The sequence below is a fragment of the Erithacus rubecula genome (assembly GCF_903797595.1).
Source record: "Erithacus rubecula genome assembly, chromosome: 3".
NCBI lineage: Eukaryota > Metazoa > Chordata > Aves > Passeriformes > Muscicapidae > Erithacus > Erithacus rubecula.
The window spans coordinates 51,188,047-51,216,008 of NC_136689.1; the positions used below are offsets into that span (position 1 = coordinate 51,188,047).

At 37.8% G+C, this 27,962-nt stretch overlaps 1 protein-coding gene across 1 annotated transcript; it reads right to left on the reverse strand.

Annotated features, from left to right (window-relative positions):
* Positions 1 to 1,754: 1,754 nt before the first annotated feature.
* STK17A (serine/threonine kinase 17a) lies at positions 1,755 to 27,810 on the reverse strand. Its single transcript, XM_079299699.1, has 7 exons — positions 27,463 to 27,810; positions 20,195 to 20,407; positions 13,052 to 13,196; positions 7,752 to 7,878; positions 6,979 to 7,027; positions 6,664 to 6,843; positions 1,755 to 5,847 (listed from the first exon to the last, which is right to left on the reverse strand). Exons 1-7 carry the CDS (start codon positions 27,639 to 27,641, stop codon positions 5,514 to 5,516), a joined length of 1,227 nt encoding a protein of 408 aa, XP_079155825.1. The 5' UTR covers positions 27,642 to 27,810; the 3' UTR covers positions 1,755 to 5,513.
* Positions 27,811 to 27,962: the final 152 nt, after the last annotated feature.

The window sequence follows — 27,962 nt, forward strand, 5'->3', positions numbered from 1 at the left end:
CCACAACCTCTAGACAAGCTGTACCAGTGTTCAATCATTCTCACAGTAAAAAAAGCTTTTTCTTATGTTTATACAGAATTTTGTGTGCTTGAGGGTGTGCTGACTGTCCTTTGTCATGACACTAGACACTGCCAAGATTAATCTGTCTCCATTCTCTTTGCCCCAACACTGATCTTTGCCCAACCCTTCTCCATTTCCAGGTCTCTCAGCTTCATTAACAGGTGCTACAATCCTTTATCCATCTTAATTATGTTCAGTATGTTAAAAAATTTATTTTTAATTGACTTGAAAATTTGTGCAGTTTCTTTTTCAGTTGGTGTGGCTAAAACAAGTATCATCTTCATGACCTTTGCTGGATTGTCTGTTTGTTTCTTATTCTCTAGTTTGATTTTAATAGTTTCTGCTAGGCAGTAATCACCCTCAAGGAAACTACCAAGGTGGCAGACTGTTCAAGGCAATAATTTAATTTACAGCTGAGGAACAGCAGACAATACACAACACTGTTACAACACTTGCACCTATTTGATTTGGAGCTGATGGGCACACAGCACTTGGGTAAAGCTAGATGTTTTGAAAGCACTGACCAGAAAGGCTAAGTAGGCTTGACATGTTCCCTTTGGAGTATGTTTCTCCAAGGAGTAACAGAATTTTGTTCAAGTTATGGGCCACTCAGTTCACTTCCTATTTTGGGCAGATGTCTTGCATTGCACAGGGAACACAAGTTCCTTGGATCCATCTCCCCTTTAGAAATGAGGATGCATCCTGTTCTTTCCTGCCATGTGTTGCATTTTCCCTGCTTGTCAAAATTTCCCTGAGCGTTCCACAAAATTTCAACAACAGTTGAAACAACAGGGAGCAGGGCCTGGGCAGTCCTTTAATATCAGGAACAATGGAGACTTGCCTGCTCTTGGTGTTATTTTGGAAGATAAACCACACCTGGCCAAATGCCTTCGGTTCATTTTGAGTAGCACTAATTATATAAAAATATTAGACTAATGTATTTTCTTGACCAATCTAAGGCAGTTTCTATTAATTTGCTTTCCTAGAGGATTTAGGAGCAAAGGATCTTCATTCAATAACTTATGAGAAACGATTTTGTCTCTCTTTACTTGGTAAGGCCCATAACTTTCCATCCAGCAGCCAGACCAGCTGGATCTCACAAGGTGCTACTGGAAAGTGGCAGATGTTAAGTGATATCCTGGCAGCTCAGGAGATTTCTCTGTGAGGATTAGTTAAAAAACACCTGTGTAATTCAGTCTGTATGCAGGTATTACAAATTAATTGAAGAGATGAGGTACACTGATTTCAGTACATCTCCAGATTAGCTGCAATTCTACTTGCACAAGCAAGCAAGGCTCAGTGTAATTAAGTTCTCTGTTTACAGGAAAAAAGATAATCTCTTCAAGTAGTTTCTTTTCCTCTCCTAATTTTGCAGTAATGACTGATCCTATATGCTCTGCTTCACTTTGATGAATCCTAACCTTTTCTTAATTAGGAAAGATTGTTATCACATCCATCTGTACTTAATTTTTTCCCCTGACTGTATTTATTAATCCAAATGACATCTTAATTCAACATCTGTACCATGTGAAGAACTCTACAGTGGAAGCATATTGCTTTAGTATGGAAAAGACTACTGATGCATTTTATATTTGCTGCAGATTTTGAACAAACGTGTGATTAAGAAAACTAAAATATCAGTAATCCCACTAATGGTTGTTTCCCACAGCATAAAGAACAAAAGACCCATCAGCTGTTCAGAAAACAAAAATTCATTTATTGAAAAGTTTCTGAAACGGTAAACACTTTTTCAGAAGTACAATAAACTGGCACTATTTCTTTAAAATGTTGAGCTGTCTTCCAGGAACAACACCTGAAATATTCAAGACAGATCTTAAGCCACGGAGTAATGTGATGCAAGGCGCACCTCCCTCCCCAGCCCCCGTGAGTACCACCAGTGGAGAATGGGCAGTGAACTTTGATTTGCATTCATGACCTAACAGCTCTCAAGATTCAGGGGGTAGATCATAAACTGGAATTCTCCCTTTTGTATTTAGGGACCTGCACACAAAAAATGTAACAAATGAGACAAATCACAATGCAAATTTCACTCTGGAGAAAAAGAAAAATATTATTTTGTAGAACATTTAATTTGCCAACTATAAAATCTATAAGCCTCTCCCTTAAAGAGATGAATATAGCAACAAGAGGAGACAGGGCCATGCTTTTTGTTAGGACTTTGCTATTTATTCCAGCAATTGAAACAAGGCCTAGGCCTGGATGTACCCCTCCTATTGATACAGTTCACAGCTCTTCCATGAACCACAGGTAACAACTCTATAGGAACATCTGCCCTTCCTCCAGCTCCCTGCATCTGAGCAAACTGCAGCCATGCTCCCCATGCTACAAAGGCAGTCAGCATGTGCTCAGTCTGGGGAGTGGGGATTGATAGAGCATTGCCCACAAGGTCCAAGGATCTGATTCCTTCTCCACAAACACATCAGCTTTTCCCAGATGACCCATGCACATACACAGTCCTCCCTATCCATGGAGCTGCAGAAAACCAGCTGTTCCTCACAGCTCATGGTTTGCTTCAGTCATAACTGAGTTCCTCAAGAACACTGACTGCAACAGCCCCTTCCAACACCTCATTTGCAGCTTTACCTACATTCACAGTGGAACAGAAACAGCCTCAAGGGCGTGGGTCTGGCTGATAGTCCTGCAGTTAAATGATACGGAAAATTTTTCCTGTTATAGGGTGACTCTAAGATGCCTTGCTTATAACTTACATTATTAAACTTTCACAACTTTATACAAATTTTTAATTTAAAAAACACTGTATAAAACCACCTTAAGGCACAAAGAGTTAAACAGAAATGCAGCCCACTGAAAATCTCAAAGCAGCCAATTCAAGAAAAGCTGGCCTTGAAATAAGTATGTATTTCATGTATACATGTTAAGCTTCACTGTCATACATTAAAAACAGTATATATAGGACAAAATAGGTACTGCTTGGCATCTACACTTTTCCATTAGTACCAGTCTCAATCTGAGACATTATCTGTGGCTACAAAGAGGAAGTGAAATGGGTATATATCTATGCATCCCTCAAATAATTTGCTCTGGGCAACCAGGAGTTATTAAACATTTATGTGTGCAACACTGATGACATTGTTTTGTAAGAGTAGGATATGAACATGCTTCAACCTCACTGCTCTGCTCAACTCAGTAAAGTAAGGAAACATGGATGGGGGAGGGAAAAATGTCAAAATGGCAATGATGGAAGATGGGAGAAATTACAATCTTACACAGAAGAAGTCCATGAATCAATGTCCCCTTACTCAAGCAAGTTGTCTTGGGCAAATGACTGGAAATGAAGGAAAGACACCCATGAAGGTAGTGTCCTGCCTAACCAGGCTGAAACAGATCAGCACTGTAGATAAGGTCAGCTCCTGTCTGAGTCCAGAAAACACAGATAGGGTGTTGGCTCAAAGATTCTCCTGCTGAGAGCTAGCCAGAGCTGTCAGCAACTGACTTCTTTCTCCAGAGTGTGAAAGGCATCCCTGCATTACAATAAAAAACACATCCAAACTCAATTCTGAGCACCACTGGCTGTTTTCTTATATGAACATCTTTGAGGAACAAGAAGCTGCCCTACCTACACGAATACTTAATATGTAATTCCAGAGGGGAAGAAGATAGAACAGTTTTTTCATAAATTTAGGTGCAATTTCCTTGATGTGACTTGAAGTAAAGGCAGCCCAACCTTTGACAATGAAGCCTTATGGAAAAACACTGATTGTCCCACAGCTTTTGGTTCAGCTTTCTTCTGTACCAGTGCTTTCCCCCATCTTTCTAGCCATGCTGATCAGAACATCCCAGTACTGCTGCTCTTATTAAACCATTTAACTTTTGTGTGAAGGAGGAACTGTAACATTAGCACAAAGCTCTGAACTCCTACTCACTAAATGGAGTAAGAACATTTGATACATCTGAAATTAGAAAAGTGTGTACCAACATGGAAAGAAAGGGAAAAACTAGCTCAGAAGTTTCTATTCACTGTTTTACAGCAAGACAACTTTTGTCAGAGTTTATTATAAAGGAACAGCATAAGGAAACCAAATAAATAGTTGAATAGTTAACAGTATGCAATACAATAGTACTAAACTTCCATTACATAAAAATTAAACTTTGGAACAGCATCAATATGAAAGATTTCTTAGAAAACTAGGACTCAGTCCAAGATCCTCGGATCTGTACATTGCAAAAACCACTCAGTTTTGATGCCCAGTTGATGCCAGCTTTGTCCTCTGAGGGACTGTGTCCACTGAGAACTGTGACCCATCCATACTGCTCCCTAATCCCACTCTGCCCAGCCACACAACATGCTCTATTTCCAAGTGTCTAAGGGAGAGTGATCAGGAAGCAGGAGGCATGAGCTGTGCTTCACCGTTTCAGAAGAAGCAGTATCTTCTTCCTCATCTGACAGCTATATTGAACAGTTGCAATTTAGCCTAAGGATGCTCATTTTTTCTTTAAAGCAGCAGTTAGAGGAACAGAAAGAAGGCAGAAATTACCTCATGATCCCTGTAAAACCCCAGCTGGTTCTGAGGGAGGTGGAATCAAGGGGTGATTAGCTGGACAAACTATCTAACCTACCACAGTAAAGTCAGTGGAGAGAACTTCAATAACTTCAGAGGAGCTACATCAGACTGACATTCTTTTTTCCTCTCATCAGCACCCTGTGGCCACAGTGAGCTGGATTCTATTGGCACATCTCACCCAACACGGGAAGGGAACAATCTCTGCTGGCTCGCAAGTGACTGAAATAAGCAAATACATCACCCAGGAGCAGGATTCTACTGTGCTCCCAAATCAGACATCTCCAATACAGATTTCTTTCCCAGTGGGGCATGTGCATCTTTGTCTAGAGAAGCTCAGCTCTGGTGTGTAGCTCAGCTATGCACCAGAGGAGTCTGGGTCTTTGACCCGATGTAAACAAAGAAATACACACAGGCTGATTTTGAAATCCGTATGTCAAACCAGGTGATCAAATTCTCCTCTCATACAAGTTTTAGATGAGTAGATAGTTCCACTGAAGTCAGGAGGCATTTGAGGAAAACCCAGCATTACATTTTTGCATTAAATACCAAAACGTATCCTAAAATACTCCTATTGACATCTGTCACCGAAACACTTCCAGTGTCAAGTTCTCAGGAACACCAGAACAATTAACAAAAACTGTTACCAATCAATAACAACAACAACAAAAAAACCCAGAAATAAAAATAAAAAACAAAAATAAGCTTATCCTCTGTTAAAATCCTGTCAGCCACTTGAAATCTTATCTGTTCCATGAAAATAAGAACTTGGCACATTTTTGTTGTATGCCATTTATAAACACTTTCTTTTATCTAGAACATTTATTGCATATCAGAAATTCACTTTGCTAGAATACTTTTGTTTAGTAGAAAAAACTGCCTTCCAGTTATAGCTATGAAGCTCCACACAGTTCAGTAAATGAATTCTCCTGGTATTTCCTGCAGTAATGGTTCCTCAAATTTAAATCGTTTGGAAATGGCTTTCTGCTCAGTTGCTTTTTCTTTTTCTGACTGCCTACATTGTCCCAGTGTGTATGAAGCCACTACAATTAGTTCTTCTGTCACTATTGATTCTTCCTCTCCTGTCTTCTCAGCATCTACTGATTCATCAGAGGCAGAATCTGCATCTTTCTGGATGGTATCACTGGTCTCCCCTTCTGTACTCTTATTCCAGGCCCTGCAAGCAGGATTATCACTTTGTTCTAACCATGGATGTTGAAGACATTCTTCAGCCGTTGCCCGGTCCCTGCAGAGGAAGGGAAGTATTAAAATAAATGTCCAAATGAATGCTAAATTCAGAACCTTGCAGAAGAAATCCCCCAAAATTATTCCAAGGATATGACTGTATTAGAGACAGAGGGAACTGTAAATAAAAAAAAAAAAAAAGCACTGATAGCTGTCTTGTACCAAAAAAGACCACAGCAGTTCAAGTAGATGAACTCCTAGCATTTAAAATAAAGGAATTCATAGATCCTTAAATATGAGTTTACATTTCCATGTTGCCAAACAGTTTCTGAAGTTTATACCTTTTATATATAGAAAAATTATCTGACTTTCACATTTTTCAAATATTCCCATAGACAAGCAGTAGACAATTTTAATACCTGACACGTCCCATGAAGAACTGGTAAAGTTCCCCAGAAAACACCTGTTCTGTTTGGGAACCTGGAATTTCCAGCACACTGCCCATTAAGAAAAGTGTACTAATGAACCAGAAAAGGCAAAGTTCTCTACCAACCCATCGAAAAGTAAGGACTCAAAGCTCAGTTCATTTAAAAGACTTCAGAAAAGTACCTGCAAGAAGAATGGGTGTACTGTTCATTGCTACAAGCTACAGTTCATGCAGAGTTTAATGAAAATAATTTGAGTTTTAATTACTAACACTTGGACATCATTTGGAATATACAAGTTTGGATGAAAATGGAAGAATTCTCATATACATAAAAAGCAATAACACAATGAAATCAAAATCCCCTTGTACTTCAAAAATGAATACACTAGCACTTGCTGCATTTAAAGTAAGTCTGATGTATTAGCATATACAATTGAGCATTTTACTTACTCGGGTTTCTTAACCAGCAGAGTTTTGATGAAATCCACAGCAGACTCTGATACAAGGTCAAAGTCCTCTCCAGAGTAACTTACGTTCATTTGAGATATATTTAAGAATGTTTCTTGTTTATCATCCCCCAAGAAAGGTGATATCCCTGTTAGCATAACATATGCCAGTACTCCAATGCTCCTAATTTAAAAGTAAGAAAAACAGTTTTTAGTTAGCCTTTTTTTTTTTTCTTAAAAGCAAACAAAGAAAAAAAAAGTCCCCGAAGAACAACCCTTTTCAGTAAAGTTATGATGACCATTAATTTGTTCAACTTACCACATATCAGTTGCTGTACTGATTGGGTCATAACTCAGAATTTCAGGAGCTATTCAGGGGGAAAAAAAGAATGCATTGTGTCATATGCAGACATTACATTTGAGCTTAAAAATTAATAATGGTCATGTGGGAAAATTTAAGATAAACAGATAAGCCATTTGAAGCACGACAGTCTTTTGAAATCAAGATATTTGTATTCAGGTTATTTAAATGGTTTATATAATTCACTATTTTTAAGTATTAAAAAAAAAAAAGTTTTCCTATCTTCAGAAGCCAGGCCATTCTCTTTCTCAATTAAGGAATCTGTATACAAGTTTTGCACAGACAAAACAGAAATAGCCAACATTGCATTTTCCAGCACTGTAACCCATAACTATGAAGATATACCACACACAAGATATTAAAGATATTTTCAAGCATATTTTCAAGGCCTGGAGTGGTTTGGGCTATTCTTAAAAAAATGGAATACCTACACTGGGTAAAATACTGTATTCAGAGACTGAGTATGTGAATTTAAACTTTGAATCCAAGTGATACTTGTTATCACTGCTGGTAAGAATCATCTAAAGTGTGTCTTCATCTTCAACATAAGCACAGAATCATAGTTCATTAAACTGGCAAGACTTGCCAGTTCTACCTTTGATAGCAGAACAGCGTCCAAGTAATAACCTGACCTTGCGACACAGTAACTACACAGCCAGGCTGGCATGCTCCAAACTCTCCTTACACAACCCGAGCCTGGACTATTCATCATTCCTATAGTAGCAACTTACCTACATATTCTGGAGTTCCCATGATTTCTCTTAGTTCCTCACTGCTCTTCATTATTCTGGAAAGGCCAAAATCTACTATCTTAACATCTCCCAGAGGAGACTTACTGGTTAGCAGAATATTTTGGGGCTGAAAAACAAGAGAAGGAGACTTTTGGAATCACCCCAAACTAATGTCTATGACAACATATTGCATAATTATTTTAGACCATGAGCAACAACAGTGCCTCCTGTAACAAATATGATACCCTGGATCATTTATGTATTTCCCCCAGTGATTTTGAAGAGACACGTAGGCTAAAGGAAGTGGCAGGATTTTCAACTTAGAATTGAGAATCAAACCTTTGTTAGCCTAGAACATACTGGAAATATGTGCCAATAGCTGTCATTCAACAATAGCATGTAAGTACCTCCACACTTGTACCTCTAGTGCTTTGTATCACCTCTTTAACTTCTCTTTGCTCCTTGATTTTTCCAATAGATGGTCTAAAAAACCTCCCTTTGAAAGGTGTCCAAAAACACCCAATCATTTAAAAATCCCTGAACACACAAAACTATTTTGACTGCACCTGTTTAAAGGTCTGTTGCAACCAACCTGAATCCTGTTTAAAGTACAAACAACTGTATTACAGAATACTAACTGAAGAACAGTTTTAAAAAAAATATAGCAGCCTGAAAAACTGGTTTTTAAGAGCATCACCTTTGGATAAACTTGTTTGCACTGACGTCACTAGATCTTGGCTGTCTTCCTTCAAAGCACCTTTGTGGTCATTAAGAAGTTCCTTACTATTTTAAATGCTAGCTCAAGTGAAAAAAGAAAACTTTTTGCAACTGCAGCATATTGTTGCCAAAAAAAATAAAGTTTGACTTTCCGTACCCCTAGACCAATGATCACACTGGGTTTTATCATTAACTTCTCCAAATGGTTGTGCTGACAATTAGTGCTGCATTCATGCTTCTAGTGAGTTCCATGAAAGTGCAGAAGTCTATTGGGAACCTGGATCATCTTGCATCAGAGTGGTTGAAAAAGAAGGAGGACAAAAGAGTAAGAACAGCAAAGCAACCACTGACTGATAATCTGGCTGGAGTAACACCAACATTTAGACTTCTTTCCTAATCACAGAGCTGCTCTGTCTACCCCAGAGTCACTCCTGAAGACATGCTCTCAGATGAACAACACTTGCTTTGATTACAGAAATAAATCTGGGCAAGAAAATTTAAAAAAACCTTGGGCCGGTTCTTCTCACTGCAAGACTTCAATATAGTCAAGTTTTTTTATTCCTGCAGAGGTAAACTGTTGTTTGAAACTAACTCCATGATGTTGTCCATTTATTTTCTGTTTGTAAACCTACATATTAAGAATAGAACTTTTTTTATTTTCTTTACAAATTGAGATCTGGTGGCTATACAAAGGCTTTTGGAGCTGCACATTCCCACATTCTTTATAGTTCAGATTTGTTATTCTCTATTTGTATTACAAAAGCAAACATCCAAAAAAGCTGACCATGCCATCCTCATTAGTCTCTCAGATGTTATTCCCAGTGAGAAATTAAGTTATGTTGTGAGGAGTCAAATTAAAAGCATGAGAAAAGTATTTGTTCTCTATATTAAAATGAGGAAAAGTTTTGTGAAACCCTTCAGCCCTGTATTTTAACATTTTAGTAGATAAAGGAGTTACCAATAGTTTTTATTGTCTTTTTAAAACTCTTATGCAAAACACACCTATGCAAAAAAAACCCTGTCTACAGTATGAGTTGAGTCATAACTCTAAATCAATTATTAATGAAACGCCAGTCATTTTACTATTTTGAGGAATCATTATGGGATTCTTGCAAAGTGCCAGACTAAACACTAGCATGAAACCTTAAAGAAGCCATAGCTTTGAACTCACCATAGCTTTCAGATTGACACCATTACTCAAGCTTTCAGAAAAGGAAGATCATTTCCTCACATCTGTAATGTTACTTCTCTTTTGGTTTTTCTCTGCTAGAATACATCTACAGGTTTGCCTAATGCCAGTCAGCCCACAAGGACAGGAGATGCCAGCTGGAGGCTCTCCTGGTGGTCATTCTAAAAAGGGCCTTTCACTTTTACCCTCAAGCACTATTGAAATTGTTCATGAAAATGGCAATGTTTGAAGACCCCTCCCCCTCTACTTCAGCAAGGCTTAAAGGTTCCACTTCGATCCTCTTATATTCTTGCATCTTTATGTATCTTCTTGAAACCAACGAATGACTAAGGACACAAATAAAAGGTCGGGTTTTTAATCTAATCAATGCCACACCTCACCTAATTTCATTAATGTTTCAGGTTATCTAATTATGTAATATTCAAAAACCTCAGATCCCTAGAAGAAAATACGGGAATTATCCAAGAAATAGTGGTAAGAAACAGCTGAAATATCCCAGCTGCATTACATCTAAAGACACTAAACTAGGGTGATTCTAATAAAAGTAACGTACTCTCATATCTTTTTCCTCAGCCCCCATGCCTGCTTAAATTCTCTTCCATTCCCAACTACATCAAGCTTTCACCAAGCACCAATTCAAGATTAAATCAAACAGCAAATGAGAACACAGAGAACGGAGACTTCCCTTACTCTGCAGCTTTTAAGCACCATTAAGAGGAGATGAAAGACTCCTGACTACAATCTGTGCACACCCTACAAATTAAATAGCATCAACACAATACTGTCAAGTGATAATTAATTTGCACTTGGTAGCATTATATTTACTCTTCATCCAAGTCAAAACTAGGCTACATAATTGTATTTTGCCATTAAAAACAAGACACATTTCAACTGTCTTTCAGTAGAACCATGCTTTTGGAAAGAAATGATCAGATGACAACCTTGCCAAGCCCCATCAAAATATCCCATTTCTTTCTGCAGTGTTTAGTCTCAGAAAAAAATCTTGTTATCTATTCAGAGGACAAAGAGAAGCTAAAGCAAGGTAGCTGTCAGTGTCATATATCTGGCTCATTATATTTATAATATAAATATTAAGTTGACAATTACATACAGACAACCACTTAGGTTTAAATTCTTCTGGGTGTAGAATTTAACATTTTTTTGAAGGTGCAACATATGGAAAATTGGATGGACCTTTCCAAAGGAATTTGTAACAGGCAAATGAAAGGGAAATCTTTAGAGACACAAAGTAAAACTAATAGCACAAAAAACCCATTTTAGCAAGAATTTGTAAACTTTGCTATTGGCAAACACCTTGCATAGCAACAGTAAACATACAGAAGTCTTCCAAATGCCATCACAAAGTACTTAGTAAATTCCACAGTGCTTTAAGCTGCAAGCAGTGCTTTAGAGCAGCAATGAGACACATTATACAAGATGAGGACTGTGGGTTAATAAACCTGCAGCCGAAGCAGGTACCCAAGTTTTGTCAAAATGGGCTGGTTTTAAAAGCCTTATGTGGATCAATTAATGTTTGCAAGTCATGGTTTTTAATTCTACAGTTTCCATCATTTTTATTTGCCAATACTCTGAAGACTTCCATAAACTTTATTTTGCACAAGACTGGTAGTTTTATATATCATGAAAGTCATCATACTGCAAGTAGGACTCCGATTAAACACACATTGCACACTGCAGTAATGTATAAATATGTTAATTAACCTCAATCACTAGACAATTTCCTCTGCTAATGAGTGTCCATCAGGCAGCAAAACAATGCTGGATTTTTCAGTGAGAACTGCCTGTGCTCCATATTATAGCATCAGTTTTCTGACCAATTAGAAAGCTTTTAAGTAAGTTTTTCATGAATTTCTTTTCTGGACAAAATCTGTAGTCAACATCCCAAGTCCACTTTTGCAAATAAGTAGTCATAAAACACATCACATTTTCAGTTTCAGCTATCAAGCTGATGATGCTAAGAAACACCACAACTTTAACTACAAACATGTACAAATAGATACTGTCCACAAAAGACATTCAATTTTACACAGTTTGCTTCAAGGAAATTCAATGGCCAACCATTGAGACACTGAATATCTTGTTTAAGCATACTGGAACTTTGAAGAATTTTAACTGCTCATTTTTAGTCTTTCTGGACACTTATTCTCACATCACTTGCTAAAAATGTTTCATTAGTTCTTTTAGTATAATTATTAATATTCTGTGTATATGACTCAATCAAAATTTCAAAGAATTCTACATTTAATTTGAATAAATGTTTGGAAAACCAGGCAGGTGACATATTTGTGTGCAAATATGACTCATCTGCTTTAGCTGATGAATGGTTCATGACGTGCTAAGTTATACATAAAGTACATACAGCTTGATACTGGAATCTACTGGTAGGTTTATAATAGTGCCAAAATACAGCTAAGTAAGTATAAGTAAGGATCTTAGAAACAGAACAAACATGCAGCAGCTTACAATATACTTAGTAAATATGAGAATAGGACATGTAAAAAGAATTTTTAGAAATGTAAGGCAAGTAACTTTTTAGACTGTCTTGCTTAGTAATAAACTAGTTCAACCTCATAATAAGATACAGTGGCATCTTCCATATGAGAGCATGGATAGAAGCTCAAGAAAATTAACTGCAGCTTGCTGCCCATAGGAGAGGAGACTTCTCCAGATCCTTGTAACAATTCCCTTCTTAACCATATGATTTGATAGGATGGCAACTGTACTTCTCCCTTGATTTGGGTCAAAACTATTTTTCAACAAAAAAAAAAAACTTGTTTCAGTAAATCATGATAATTTATATACCAACAGGGTGTCAGCCAACTGTTGGGCAGCAAATGACAGACATTTAAATTAGGTTTTACAGTAACTGGGGAAAAAAGGGAAGAAAATGCTATAAATGTACTTAACACATTAATTTATCAGTCCTGTTTGAATAATAACATTTAATTCTGAAATGTTACACTTCATCCACCAATGTCACTACCACCCTTCCTCTTCATTAAAACTCAAGTCAACATAAAAAACAAACCTGGTTTTCAATGGCTATATAATACCCAGACATTTTTACTGCAATGTAGAAATAATTCAAGTCTTACTCAAAGCACACATTTGCAATTTAAGGTGCAAGACAAATTGCCTTTTGAATTGATTACATTTCACTTAATCAAATGAAGTTTATATTTAACACAATCATAAAACTCCCCCAAAAGGCTTGCAGACCTGGTGGCTACTCTATCCCAAAAGTTTAATTTTTTCATTCAAGGTATGATTAGGTAAAACTCTGTTAACTACAAACTGGCATCATTGTGACATATTACCAGCAAGAAAGTTAACAGATGAGAAAGCAATAAGAAAAATACATCACAAATCATACCTTTAAGTCAAGATGAACAACATTGTTTCTGTGCAAGAATGAAACTCCTTCTAGTATCTGCTTCATAAGTCGCTTAACATCTTTTTCTTTGAAGGCCTCCTCTCTTTCAGCCACACATTGGTCAAAGATTTCACCTCCAGCAGCACTGTGGAATAGGAGGAATATTGTTAGTTCAAAGACTAAATTATAGCACCCATTTGTCCCTACTCTCTTTTTTTTTTTTTTTTGTATAGGCAGTATCAGCAGGAGGTATAACACAATCCTGATATTTTCAGTTATAAGACATTTGGCAAGGTTTTACAGCCTTGGAAGTGTTTTCTGCAGCACGGCAGCTTTGAAGAGAGGCGAAGACTTTAATCATTTAGGTTAAAGAATATGAACAGTACAAACATTTTGGGGATTACTTTAGAAATATTCCTGACCTTGCTTTCAGATGAATGCCACAATTGTTTGAGGACTGTGTTTTCATAAAAGATGTGCCTTTTGCCATTACTATGAAACTACTTAAAAATTTGGCCAAGGCAAATCTTTGCAAACATAAAGCAAAGCAGCCCCACCTCCCATCCTCCTCAAAACACTTTACACATACCTAAAAGAATAAATGTAAAGTCTACAACTGAATTGTTTATGAAGTCTCTGGTAACAGGGATGCATTAAGTTTCTAAACCTCTTTCATCTAAAAACAGCTCTGAAAATTTTAGCTCTCAGCTTGCATCCTCTTTTGTTTATATATCTTTAAAGAAATAACAGAATAACAAAAAATATAAAAATAACTAGATATGAATGAATGTTTTTAAAGTACTCTGAAGCCACATGCAGTACCAGCTCTGTATAGCAATGGCTCTAGAGAACTAAAATTGTTTTACAATATAACCCTGTAGCATCAGAAGTAAAATAAACTGAACAGAAGCTCCATCTTAAAACAAGAATGGGCATAAGAATGTTAGAATGTGGCCACTTGGCAGATGGATTGTTGAACTCCTACTATGAAATCAGCACATACACCCTTTGTTCTGCATGAAATTCTATAATCACCCCTGAGGGAAAGCTGGTGAAACCCTCAAGGGCAGAATCCTCTCCAGATACACCAAACTGTGACATGCAAAAATGACTTTGAACAAGCATTAATCTTTACTGACGCATGCCTATCTCCTCTGCCTTTGCTTGCTTTTTCCTGATGACTTGTACTGCCTAGGTTATCCCAAAGACAGCACATTCAACATGAACATAACAGCAAATGAGTTGTACAAAAATAGTGCATTTAAATTTTGCACCCCAGGAAAAGGACACTTAAATATACTCAAATTTTCATTTTTCCTATACTAACTTTGCTGCTACAATCCTAGTACTTCTCAAAGCCTCATGGATTTAGAAAAAGGCTTTGCACTCCAAGGTATTCTCACTGCTATTATTTTAAATTTTCCCTGCAGATGGTCTTACAAAAAAAATGAATAATTTAAAAGAAGGTTAAATCTTTACCTTTTCTAAAGAGTCTTACACTTTTGTCCTATATGCCAAGTAGTACAGCAGTACAATTTGATTTATTAAACTAAGATTTTCTTTCAAAAAAACCCTCTATTAAATAATTATTTTTCTTCATTATCTATCAAAGATGATAGAGCTCAAGAATAAAATGAGTTTTTCAAAGGAATATTAATACTGTAATTCCTTTTGAAAAATTTCATATGCCTGACACTATCACATCTTTCTTCAGTCCATTTTTATTTAATTCATGGAAATAGTAATATTTCAGCTTTGAACAGGATTCAAATACTAATGACATTTTTAAAATGAACATCATCTAGTATTTTAATATCCTAAACCAAATTCCTTGAAAAAGCAACATGAATTGGATTTTCTAGATAGGAATAGAAAAAGATCTACTGCAACCCATAAATTGAACTTTTTGCCTTAAGAATGCCATATGTTACTTGAAGAGTGATTTAATTCCTTGTAGCAGTGAATTATAATGCATGTACAGTGATAAGATCTACTACCAAAATTACTAACAAGGTATGTTCCATAGCAATAACCCTGGGATGTTGCTGGTAAAGCTCTCCCACTTCAAATATGGGAAAAAATACTTCTGCTATTTAATTCTGTGAATCAAATTTATACCCAAAACTTGGGATCACACTTTAATAGACCTAGATGAAAAACCAGTGGAAGTTGAGGGTGGGGGAGGCTTTAAAAAGCCCTGCTTGCTACATGTCTACTTGGTAGGCATATGTTACAATTTGTTTATTAGTGTAACTTATTAAAACTTCGGTAGACACCAATGCTAAAATGTAAGCTACCCAGATTTTTAATACTACACTTAAAGAACTCTCAATTATAGGTGTTAAAAGTCAAGGCAATAAAAATTGAAGTATTGTCCCATCAGTGAAATCAAGATTCAGTGCTACCTACCAATGGTGAGAGTAGAAAACCCTTAATCCAGAAACTTTATTTTACAAAAAGTCTCTCCCTATACTTCTGAAGATGCCTGGGTTCATCAGCATTTTTCAGAGTGAGACATGCAAATACAGCCCTCACACACACACACACACCCTCTTCATAACTTACGAGACACTGGCATTCTCAGCACCAGAGACACTTGGCTTTACAGAACAGTTTCACATGAGAAGGGACTTCACATGCTCTGTTTTGGGTTTTGATCTTCACTTTCTTATTTAGGATGGTGATGGAACAACTCCTTCTGGACAATTCCTTCAGTCCCAAAAATACCACATTCAAACAAGTAACTAGTAACACTTTATAAGAACAGATGGAAATTTGACACTGCAAGACCGTTTTGTGTATTGTTGCTGTGGAGTGAGCTTAATGGATTCCCTTAAGCAAAACAGTCTGGGAGCTGTGAGCCAAGCCAGTCACAAGTGGTTGGAAGCACAATGTCAAAATGAACTAGAAAAAGATCTTCCTGCACACCTATTGCAAGTTTTGCCAAGCTCTTTAACAATACTTTCAACTCACTATTTTGTACTCCTCAGCTGGATTTCAGGAAGAAAAAAAACCCAAAAAAACTTAACTGTAGAAGGGCTCAAAATTCCTGCTAGAAAATGATCATGGGCTTGTCACTGTTATGATTATATATGCAGACCAGTTCTCTGGAGTTAATTATATTTACCCATTTTTCATTAAACTGTTGTTTTTCTAATTGTTATTATGAAATAACTTGAAAACGACTGGGCCAATCAGAAAATGTTCTTAGGGGATAAAAGCAAAGAATTATCCTCAGGACAACAAAGTTTTAAGGGAAAATTGATAAGGACATTTAATGGCAAAACATTTTGAAACCCAGTGTTACTTAGAATGCATTATTTCTCTAGTACCCCCTTCCCCTAAGCATAGGAAAAATATGTGAGACAAAAGAAGGCTTTCTGAACTTGAAAGCTATGGCAACCATAATTCTTTTAGCTATTTTAATGTACTTCTGAAAGTACTGCTGTGCCATTCATTTCTCTCGTTTCAAGTGAAATCTAACTGCTCTTTATCAATGAAAAGCATGCTAACACTTTATTACTACTTAACAGCATAAATGAGTTAAAAGTCATTTGGAAGTCTAGAGAACTAATCTTTGTTAAATTATGTTTACTTTAGATTAAATGGAGACTACTTATCTTCCCTGAAATATAACTTAACAATTAACTGTATGAAATTTAGCATCAAACTTCTTTCAAGTACACTTAGGAGACACTAACAGAGTAATTTAACTTATCATTAGATAAAGATTGAACAAACCCATTTCAGGGCACCTGAAGAAATGAACCATTCCCCCAGCTTTAATGGATCAGACATTAAGCTAATGTTCTGAAGGATGCAGAAGTACAAATCACCGGACTACAGATATGTAGACCAATTCCTAAAATACACTTGATTTCAATGTTGAGTTATATATAGTCTGCAATGGACAAAAATTTACTTCCTGAATCTTCAACTCTGTCAAAAGTCTTTCTTGAAAGGGTTATCTTTGAAAGATAATGGAAAGTCATCTACTTTCTGTACATGGAGCTTACAGTACAAGCTGTTCACAGCAGCTGGAACATTAGCAGCAAAGGTTCATGCTCACTGCTGCTGACAGCCACACCTCTCTCCTTGGCTAGGCTTACCACTGGATAGTAAGTGCACTTAGTGGTAGCTTTTCCAGTGTAAGACAATGTATTTTACCAATGTCTCAAAGCCTGAGAAAACTGTAAATCCATATCTGATGAGAGTGCATGGGAAAAGAAGCATCCAAATACATAATATTGTAGATACTGGTCTTAAAAGTTCTCAGTTATCAGACAAATTATGTTTTTTTGCCTTCACCTTTCCAATAAGACAGCACAAGAACTGAATGAAACACAAACAAAGGTAACTAAGAACATTTGAGGATTGTTCCCCTAAAATTTTTTTAGACTTCCTGTCTTGATTTGAGACTGCTAACTAGAACAACTCTGCTTGCTATTCAAATGGAGGAGATGCAAACATTGGAGCAGCAGTTACTTGTGATTACAGTGGGTTTGTTTCAAGTTCTGTCGATGAATCCCACGCCAAATGGATCACTTCCTGCCAGCAGACTCTTATTTTAATTAGTCACACCTCCAGTAAGTGGGACAATAAATCATGTCCAAAACTATGTAAGTCCATTAATATTAACAGACATACAAGTCCATTACATTATCCAGGTCCAAATAGCAACAGGTGAAGAACCACTTCATCCAGCATTATCAAAAAAAAAAAATACTAACTGTGTCTTCAAGATGATAAAGACAACTTCTTTTTAAAGCAAGTGTAACTGTATTTACACAAGGCTCTGGATCAGTTCAGAGGCTCTTCCTAACAAAATATCAAGATAAAGATTTTTGAAGCTCCACTAACACGTTTCTATACATTTTTTTATACTAATTACCCACTAGTATCACATATTCCTTCCATAGATGTGTAAAACATGGTGATGAACACTTATGAAAAGACCAGTTCTTAGGCATCAGATGCTCTACTGCTCTTTTTTTTTTTTTCCAAAAGAAATTAGAAGACAGCAGGTAGGCTGCATATAGGTATCAAGCCCAAAAGTTACCAAATTTGCTTTTTCTTCTTATACCTGATATGTCAAGTTTCCCAGACTGCACTTCTACTTTCTTCAGCAAAATTCCAGGTTCTTTTCATCCAATTTTCAATGAAATACAGAAACCACAGATTAATTCCAGGCTTTCTGTTACCCCTTCAACTCTGACTTAAATGCACTGATTGAGGTCTTATGAAAACAAACCCAAGTCAGAGACTGTTGTGAGGGTGGATGCAGACAGGCCCAGTTTGCTATGCTACATCTGAAGCCAACACTGTAATGCCTCCTTGCTTCTCACTGCTCAACACTCAATATTAACATGGCCAATGTTCATTTTCTGTCAAAAACTGATAGTGCTCGGAAGACAACCCTCCATGTAACATTAATATTTCACTTCCTGAAAGCAAAACACTTCCTAATTTAAAACCTTCAGCCCTTATGGCAGATTCTATATCAAGACAAGAAACTTTAAAATCTTAGAAGATGAAGTTAGTGGCCAAGATTAAGTATTTGTTTTACTTCTTCAGGAGATAAAAATCTGCCACAAAGACCATCAAGCTTAATCGAAACTGAAATGCCCTAGAGAAGCTTGCAGTTTAGGTATGTTCTTTAATCCTCTGCATACAGAATGTCAGAAATTCACTAACATTCATACCTGTTTTGTTGCAACATGTCTTTGGAACTCATTGACATTAAAGAAGCATCCAGACATACTTGCTGAAGTCAGGGAAAGACTGTTTTTGCAATTTACAACTCCAGCACACAGCTATTTATCTGAAACAAGGTATGACTGTTTGATGCATATAAACCCAATAATTTTGCTAATTACTTAACAACCTAGTTAATACTTCAGATTAAAAGAGTTTTGCAACTGTAAGAAAATTGAATTCTAAAAGAAAACTAGGAATTTTGCATTGAAATTATCACAAAACTCATTGCTCATTTAGATTCCACTGGTCATATTAAATCCTATGGGATCGAAAATGAAACTATTTAAATTTCTGCCAGTGTTTAAAGCAGGTATTTACGAGTCTTCATTAACAGCAGTTAAAACCCCAGAAGCTCTGTCACACCTATGTATTATAAAAGATACTTGAATATTTCACATATTATGACTTCATTAAGGGCACAATGAAGTTTAAAAAACGTGTTCTAGAAGAATTTTGCCTTAGGAGACATGGTCTCATTCCATTTCACTGAATTTTAAAGATACAGTTTCTTTTGACTTCTAAACAAGATATGATTGGGACACAAGATTCTTCATCATTTCTTTTTGCTATCAAGAAAGAGAAGAGCTGCACAAACTAGATTTATCTTAACAAACAAATCACTTCTGTTCTATTGAGCCTCACTGCTCCTCTCCTAATTACTTAAAATCCATAGAGCTTAACAAGAATTTAAAGTTCAGTAGCAACAAGTATTTGGCTGAATCTTAGAAGCTAGCTAGATGCCTTACTATCTAAAGCCATTGGCATGAGATGGCAGCCACAACAGCTGCAGGAACACCCATCTGGACAAACTCAAGTGGAGAAAACCACACAGACAAATGTGGAGTCAAGTGTCCTTTGAATGAAACCATTCTAAGTCTCAATCCTTCACCTTTCTTTCCCCAAAAATATAATGTTTTGGCAAGTTTTCTTTTGTAGAGGGTTTTAATAGTTTCTTTTCAGCAATGATGTTGCTTTCAATACCTTTTTTAAAAGTAGTAAAAAAAGCCACAGCAGATTTCATCCCATCTTTGCCACTGTCAATGACATGAACTTCAGTTCTTGAACAGATACTCCTTGTTTCTTTCTTCTTCCTCTTTTATGTGTAGGGAGGGTACAGAGTTCATATTTCAAACTATATAAACTATAGTTCAGCTTTGAAAGATACTCCATAATTAGAGAAATTTGTTATAGTCTGAAGAAGTTATGAGATTCCACATAACTTCTTGCAATTGCCATTTTCTTAGCAATTCTTCTTGAAGTTAAGCAAGGGTAACAGGAAACCAATAAAAACTTTTAAATTATTCACATTGATACACAGTATTTCTACATTATTGCTTTTAAACAAACACTGCAGAAAGTTATTCAGGAATTAGTACTAATACTTACTATTCCAGGACTAAAATCATCTCTGTTGCAGTTTCATAAACTTCATGCAGGTTAATGACCCAAAGGTTGCATTGTGCCAGCTCAAGGACTGCAATTTCGTGGATTATTTCCATTCGACAGTCTTGGCCCTTTCTTCTTTTTCTCATGAATTTTGCTGCAAACTCTTTTTCAGTGTCTTTCTGGATACACTTCTTCACCACTGCAAATTTTCCCCTGAAATTAAATAAGAATGACATTAGTGTCAAATAATTAGTGACAGCTTTAGCACCACCTTTATAAAATAACATTTCAGGGAACTTGAACTAAGTCACTATTAATGGCTGCATTTAAAAGTAAATCTGAATTTAGAAAGGTGCCTTGCTGAGTGATGATCCCTGTGTTCAAAACACCCTAGCCAAGAATGTACATAATCTCCATGAAACACAAGGAATTAAAAAACCCCCAATCAATTCAAACAACGCAGTTTTCAAAAATACAGAATAAACAAGCTGTGTTAGTTCCCACGACTACATTATCCTCAAAACTTTAATTTCAAAAGCTGGCAAAATCAAAATGTACAAATGAGGAATTGATGCTTTCTCCAACTACATCACAGTAACCCAGTTGTTTTCTGAAGTATCCCACCATATCCAAGGTAACAGCACTGTCACTCCCACCATATCCACGGTAACAGCACTCTAATTGAATCCTGCTTAATTTGCCATACATTATCAATACTCTGCATCTTTCAGGATGGCACTTTGTATTTTCATCATGGCAGGTCTCAAATGATAACAGCTGGAGTTTTCTGATTACCCGTTCTCAAACCCCTTACTTATACAGTGAGACTAAGAATAAGGAGCACAGATAATTTAAATACAGTGAGGCAGCTTGACTAACATCAGGCTCTGTAGCACGATTTTTGCAGCAATGCCAAGGTGAACAGGCACCCAGAGCTGAGCCCTGTGCTTAGCCCACATTAATGAGCGTCACCTCGGCAGGACACACACCTGGTGATGCACCAGGCCAGCTCAAACCACACTGCAGCGCTTGCGTCACACCACTCTGCACAAGTGCCAGCTCGTAACTTCCCTCAAAGAGTCCCACACCACCTGCTCCACTCGGTTCCATCCATGCAGGGCTGATTTTCAGACTGAAAAGGTATTTTAATTAATGCCTCTCACTAATGCAATGATGAATTCTCACACTTTGAAGTATAGCAATCTTACTTTAGCTCTTACCATACAAGTATAATCATCATGAAAACAACCTTTTTTTATTTATATGTAAACATTTTCTTATAAAGCTGCAGAAATAGCTTTGAGATCTTTATTTTGGTTCTTGACTTACTGTAGGGTTGCTGGAACCAAAATAATAGTCCTCATCTATTTTGGAATACAATAAATATGGGTTTTGCCTCTCCCATCTCCAAGCTGAAGTTCACAGAATTAACTACTTCAGCTCACGTCAAAGTTTTCACTCTCCCAGCCTACAGAAGACTGCTATCCATGAAATAAAACTGCTAAACAAAGTTGTGGTTAGCTTGCTTTTAATAAGCATTTGTTTCAAAATCAGTCTAAATTAATCAAGTCAAATAAGTACCCACAAAGTGGATATTTGCTAGGCAATCTCAATAACATAATTGGACTTGTAACCACTGATACAGCCACAGTTATTCCTCTAGGAATAATATTTTGCATAAGCACATTATCTACAGCACAATATGTATTAAGACTAGATCACAGCACAGTCCAGATGTCCAGTAAAGGCAGACAAACAGTAAGAATATGCATTCAATGTCTTGAATTTTTTCGGGAACCTGTTCTTAATTACTAATACATATATGAAGACAAAACTATTGAGGTTTTTAAATGCAGGAAGATAATTTTGCACAAAATTTATGTAAAACAAAGCTATGCACTTATTAAAAGTGTTAAGACCCTTGTTCAAGGTCTTAGCACCAAAAAATATCTCAAGAAAAAAAAATCAACTGGTGAGTATGTTGTCAAAAAACAACACAAAAATAAATTGAGAAGCCCTTTAACAGCAAGTTATTTAAATACCTGATAGATACTAAGCCTTACCCCAATAAATCTAGGTCCCTGCCTGGATTCTGCCTTCTCTGTTTTCCTTATACAGCCTCTGAATGCACTGTGTACTTCCTCTTGAATGCTGCCTTAGTGCAGTCAAAAGCTTTGAATTCTAGCACCAGGAAGGACCTAGAGAAAGTGGCTTAGAAAAGTTTGAAATCTCTGTAATACAGCTTTCAAGTAGTGTGCTGCTTTGAATTACATACCAAATCTATCTGGAAACAAGTTAATTAGCCTAATAAGCACTGATGTTGCCGATTCACCGTTCATTAGTCACTATGGAAATAAAACAGTATTCATGGAGCACAAGAAATGGCAAGAGCCACCCTGTGTGTGGCCATGCATGACCTGTGTAGCTGAGCTGGCCAGAAGCCTGACAGGTGACGTCATTCAAAGGACAGGTTACACGGGAGTTCAGCCAGCTGACAAACACTAATTCTAAATTGTTTCAGACCAAGAATCCTGCCCAGATTCCTTATGGTTATGCCTATAATTAGAGCTATTATAACTACTGCCTGTTGGAACTCATCTTTTCTGAATACAATCCCCAAAAAGATCAAACTTGACAAACCTGATGTTTATAACCAGTAGAACTAATTACTGTACAGTGATCTAGATTCATGTCTGAGAAAATTTCAGAGCTAAGATCCAAAGATAGCATCAGATAAATTTTAAAGAATTTCTTTTCAAATGAGACAGAATAGTAGATAAGACAGATATAAAGAAGCATTCTTATCAACTATACATTGCATACACTTCATCAGTGCTTTTCTTAAAATCCTGCTTTTCAGAACTTACTATATAAAGTATATAAAATGGTGTTAGATTACATCATTGCTACTTTTGTGTATTGAGAAGAGCTAGCAGTGAGAACATTGCATGGAAGGAGGAATAATTTTGAGATTAAAATCTTAATGCATATTTGTCAATGCTGAACACAGACTAACAGACATCCAATCACAAATACAAATGCTTTGGAGGGAGACCATAGGAAACTCTAACTAGCTCTCAGTCCTCACAAGAGTCTTATTCAAGAATTATGATTTAAGATAAATCATATCTGATTACAAAGAAGCTCAATGTCACCTTTTCAGATTGCCAACAGAATTTGATTTGTTTCATTATGCACACATTATAGCTCAAAGGAAAATTGTCAAGTTACAAATCAAATGTCAAATCAGATAAGCAGGAACATTCATGTCATACCAATTAATTTTTGTTGTCCTAGGTTCAGAACAACAGAGAACTAACCTTACTGATTTATTTATAACACATAAAAATAACTAAGAACTAAATAATTTAAAATAACTAACCTTATTAAAGTGACCTATAAAACACTGTCACTGAAACAAATGCAGGAATAATTTCTTCCTGTAAAGATATTTACTTTTTATAAAGTTCAGAAAAAAAACTTTTCTGAGATCCACAATATCCAGTTTATTATGTAACTCATATCAAACACTGTTTCTGATGTGTACAAAGTACAAGGGCTCCATTTCTGATGCTCATGAATAATTTAGTCACATAAATTTCTTCTCAAACGGCAAAGCCAACTACTTGCAACTCTTTGTTTTCTTTTCTTTTCCACTTTTGCTTAGTTCCACAGCTATCTGACCCCAACTGTGCTACTGCAGAGAGCAGCTGAGGACAGCAGTGTCGGCACAAAATGGTACAAGTGTCATGTACTGCTAAGACACACATAACTGAAAGCTACCTGAGAAATTGAGTTCATGCCAGAGCTGTTCTTTTGGGGGAAAAAAATCCAAGACATGCATTATCTGCACATGGAACTACAGCCACATCACTAGTCATCACAATATTTCTTATTCTTACCTTTGGGTGGAGAAATGAGCTTGCATGCTTTAACAAAAAAACTGGGAATGAGGAGAAACAACTGAGTTGCACTGTACATATTTACATGTGCACACACATTTTGCTAGACGATAATTTTAATTTGGATCAATCATTTAAGGTGACTGTTACCTCCCAGAAGAAAGACAGATAGCTCTAGAGAGCACTATTTTCTGCACACAAATGACTTCCAATATATGCATAGCTTGTTTCACATAAAAAAAGGAGTGTAACATTCCATCAACAGGCTGAAGAATTAATAGCCTAGTAATACTTTGTCTGCAATTAGGAGTTTTTTTTCTCAAGGAAAATGAGCAAAGTGACTAAATATAATTATAATAGACTCCTTAAGGAAGCTCTTGGTAGTAAAAAATATGTTGTTCCCCATTTTACAGTACAATTATGGCTTAAGCACAAATGGTAAAGGGAAGAGTTAAGCAATTGGTGTCTTGTCCTCTGCAAAGGTTACACTTCTTCAAACTAAGCTAACTCAAGCTAGCACTGTCTGAAAACATTTAAATCTCAGTGAGGGGATGAGAAGTGGCACCCTTAAAACAATCATCACAGGTAAGTTTGATTTCAAACCTCATGCAAGTGCAGATGTGTGTGAGAATATAGTGATTTTGAGGACAGTGAAATTATTGAGGGTGTGAATACTGGACCAAAATGTCATATATTAAATAATTCCACTTAAAAACTTCTATTTCCATGTCATCCTAAAGAACCTGCAAGAATTTCCTTTCCTGAGTGGCCATTATGATGAAGCTTTTGATATTTTTCCCTGATTGAACCTGGGTTCCCCAACAGCTGTTTCAACAGACTTGCAAATGCCTGTTCAGCTACTGAACGAGGCAGCACTTTCTGAAGCACATAAGCTCTACATTCTGAAAGCAGTTTCTTCTCCTGTGAGCAGAACTAATGAAGCCTCACCTCCCATGGGTTTGCACCCAAGTTCCTCTGGTGACACTGTGACCAAGGCTCTCCTAGATTCGTCCATGTCCTTCAGGACTGCTTCCTGCAGGATTTTTGCTCCCTAAAGTGCTACCTGCAGCCAGAGTACCTCTCTTCCCAGAACTACAATGCCTGAACATTTTGCCATGTTCTACTGTCTTCCCACCTCCCCCCAATGCAGGGGACCAGAGAAGAGAAAACAGAGGCTCCAAGTGCCCTGGGAAGTTCCACTAATGACAGAATGGGAGGCCAAAGACTGCACAAACCTGTTGAGCTCATGCAGCAGCCTTGATCTCAGCAACGGTGATAAACCTACTTGCTTCTTTCTCCATTCTCTCAGTTTTAAAAAAAATCCATATGAATGTTGTTATTTTCAAACCTACCCGAAGTTCCGCTTTTGAACTGTTTCTCTAATTCTGGGAAATACAATGGACAAATACAGAGTGTATAAACTTTTTTCTACCAAATCTTAATGCTAAAACAGATTATCTTGTGTATACAAGGACTGCTTTTCATCCAAGACAAAAATCTGCCATACCTGGGTGCTAATTTATTCTTTGCAAAGATAAACTCTACCCATAAAGAGAGAAATACACACTTTATGAACATATAAAAGAGAAATAATTTGTGTTAATAAATTATCAATAAAATTACAGTTACAAGTGGCAGAGAGACTTCCCACCTATGTTTAATGGCAGATTTAGCAAAAAATAGTCTTTAATGGGAGTATTTAATGCTTTTCAAAACATAAAGTTTAAAATTTGAATTAAAAAAATAGACGTATGCATTCAAATGTAGAGATTTCTATATGCTAAAAAAGAAGATAGAGAAAGCACTTGTGAAGATGAGGAGAGATAGTGTGAACCAAAAATATGTGGAACTCTTCTTCAAAACCAAGACAAACACTTAGAAACTTAACTCATTTTAACTACAGGTGCAAAGTCACAGCCTTTATTTGAAGGTCATCTTTAAAATATTAAAAAAAATTCCACACAAAAACCCATGCTACGATTTACTTGTTTAAAGTGCAGACTAAGACTTGCAGCAGTACACAATTCTTCTTCTTAGTATAAAGCAAATAATCTTTTTTTTTCCCAGAAGGAACCTTCATCTATTCTGTGCTCTGATTAGGCCAGTGACTATCACCCAGCTCTCAGGGAAATGCTTGTTCCATGGAAGAACTGCAAAATATTTTCGGAAGTTATCTGAACTTAAAAAAAACCCAAAAAACAAAAAAACCCCAACAAACCAAAGCAGCAGTGATACCAGGACATCATGTGCTACACTGCTCCTACACCTTCTGGACTGTTTCTTAGAATTTAGGCAGATTTGTAGCCTGCATTTAGCTAGCTTCAGTTTCCCAGCCTTGGACATTGTGGTCACAACAATGTACATAAAGAGGTTTCTCCCACCTGCTTACCATGAGAATGCTTCAGACCACTATGTTTAAACAGTTATTATCCTACTGGTACATCAGAATTACTAAGTGAGCATTAAGCTAACACCTAAGCAATCTAAATATTTGTTAGAGGTACTTACAGCAGCTACATTTGCCTTGAAACTCCTCCTTATCTCCAAAGGGGTTGGTTTTGCCGCTGTATAAACTGAGCTACACAGCAAGCATAATTTGCAATAGAACATACATTGAGGAAAATATCTTTCCATATATCCAGGGGTATATCCACTCTTTGGATGAAGCCTATGTAATTCTAAGAACACTATCATTGCTTTAACAAGAAGTGACAAGAACTTCAGACAAAAATACTGGTTACGTGGTGCTGAAATTCCATATATGTAGTTCTCAAGATGCGAAAACCTTCTAATGAGACTTTTTGCCCTAAGCCTTATTTTCTATCAGCCAGGCGTTGAAATTACACATGGAGTAAACCTAACATGCAGAATCCCTTCCAAACCCAAGACCAGCTTTAACCCCTTGGAAAGTTCCACCATTAGATTACTCTCAAGTATATGCTACCTCAAACTACCGTAAAATTGTTTTCCCATGCCACGGCTTACAAACCTCGAGGAAACAACATTGTTTTTGGTTTTTTTTCCTTTTTCATTTTTTAAAGCAGGGGAGGCAGGTTTTCTTCTCTAGTGGAAATCCAGCGCAATACCCACTACTCCACGCGGGCTCCCAGGAACCACAGCATCTTCCCAGCCAGATCCGCGAGGCTGGGGAGCGGAGGATGCCTTCTTCATGGGAAGGAGGGGCAGGCGGCCGCGGGGCACGGCTGCCCGCCAGCACCTCCTCCAGCCCAGCCAAGCCGCGGGCGGCCCCAGCGCCCAGTGCTCACCGCCGGGAGCCCCGGGACGCGGCTCCGGCCCGGCACGGACCCCACGGCGGGGACACCGCCACCCCCCGGCCCCGCTGCTTCCCCCGGAGGCTGCGCTCACCTGCCGAGCTCCCGGCCGGGGCTGAGGCTGTACCGCTCCTGGAAGGGCTCCGTGCGGATGGGCGTGCGGATCTCCGCCAGGAGCCCGCTCCGCAGCCGGGATCGCTCGGCCGCGGGCTGGGCTGGCGGCGGCCGGTCGCCGCGGGAGCGACCGGGCGGCGGCTTTTTGTCGGGGCTCATGGCGCGGGGCTTCTCCCTCGGCAGGGGGATGCCTTCTCCCTTTGCTCTCGCCTTCCCGTCTCCCTCCCGGTGCCGGTGTCCGCGCCCGTCCCGGCCCGCGCTCACTCCGGGCGCTGCCGCTGCTCGCGGGGGCTGCGGGCAGCACGCGCCGGCCGAGGGGCGGGGCGCGGCCGCCAGGCCCCGCCCCCCGCGCGCCTCACCTTGGCGGGCGGGCCTGAGGGAGGGACGGCGGGCAGCGCCCCCTGGCGGCGACCGCGGGGAGCGCCACGTCAATGGCCCCGCTCGCTTTCAAGGGGGTTTAAATAAACCCCGAAAACAGCC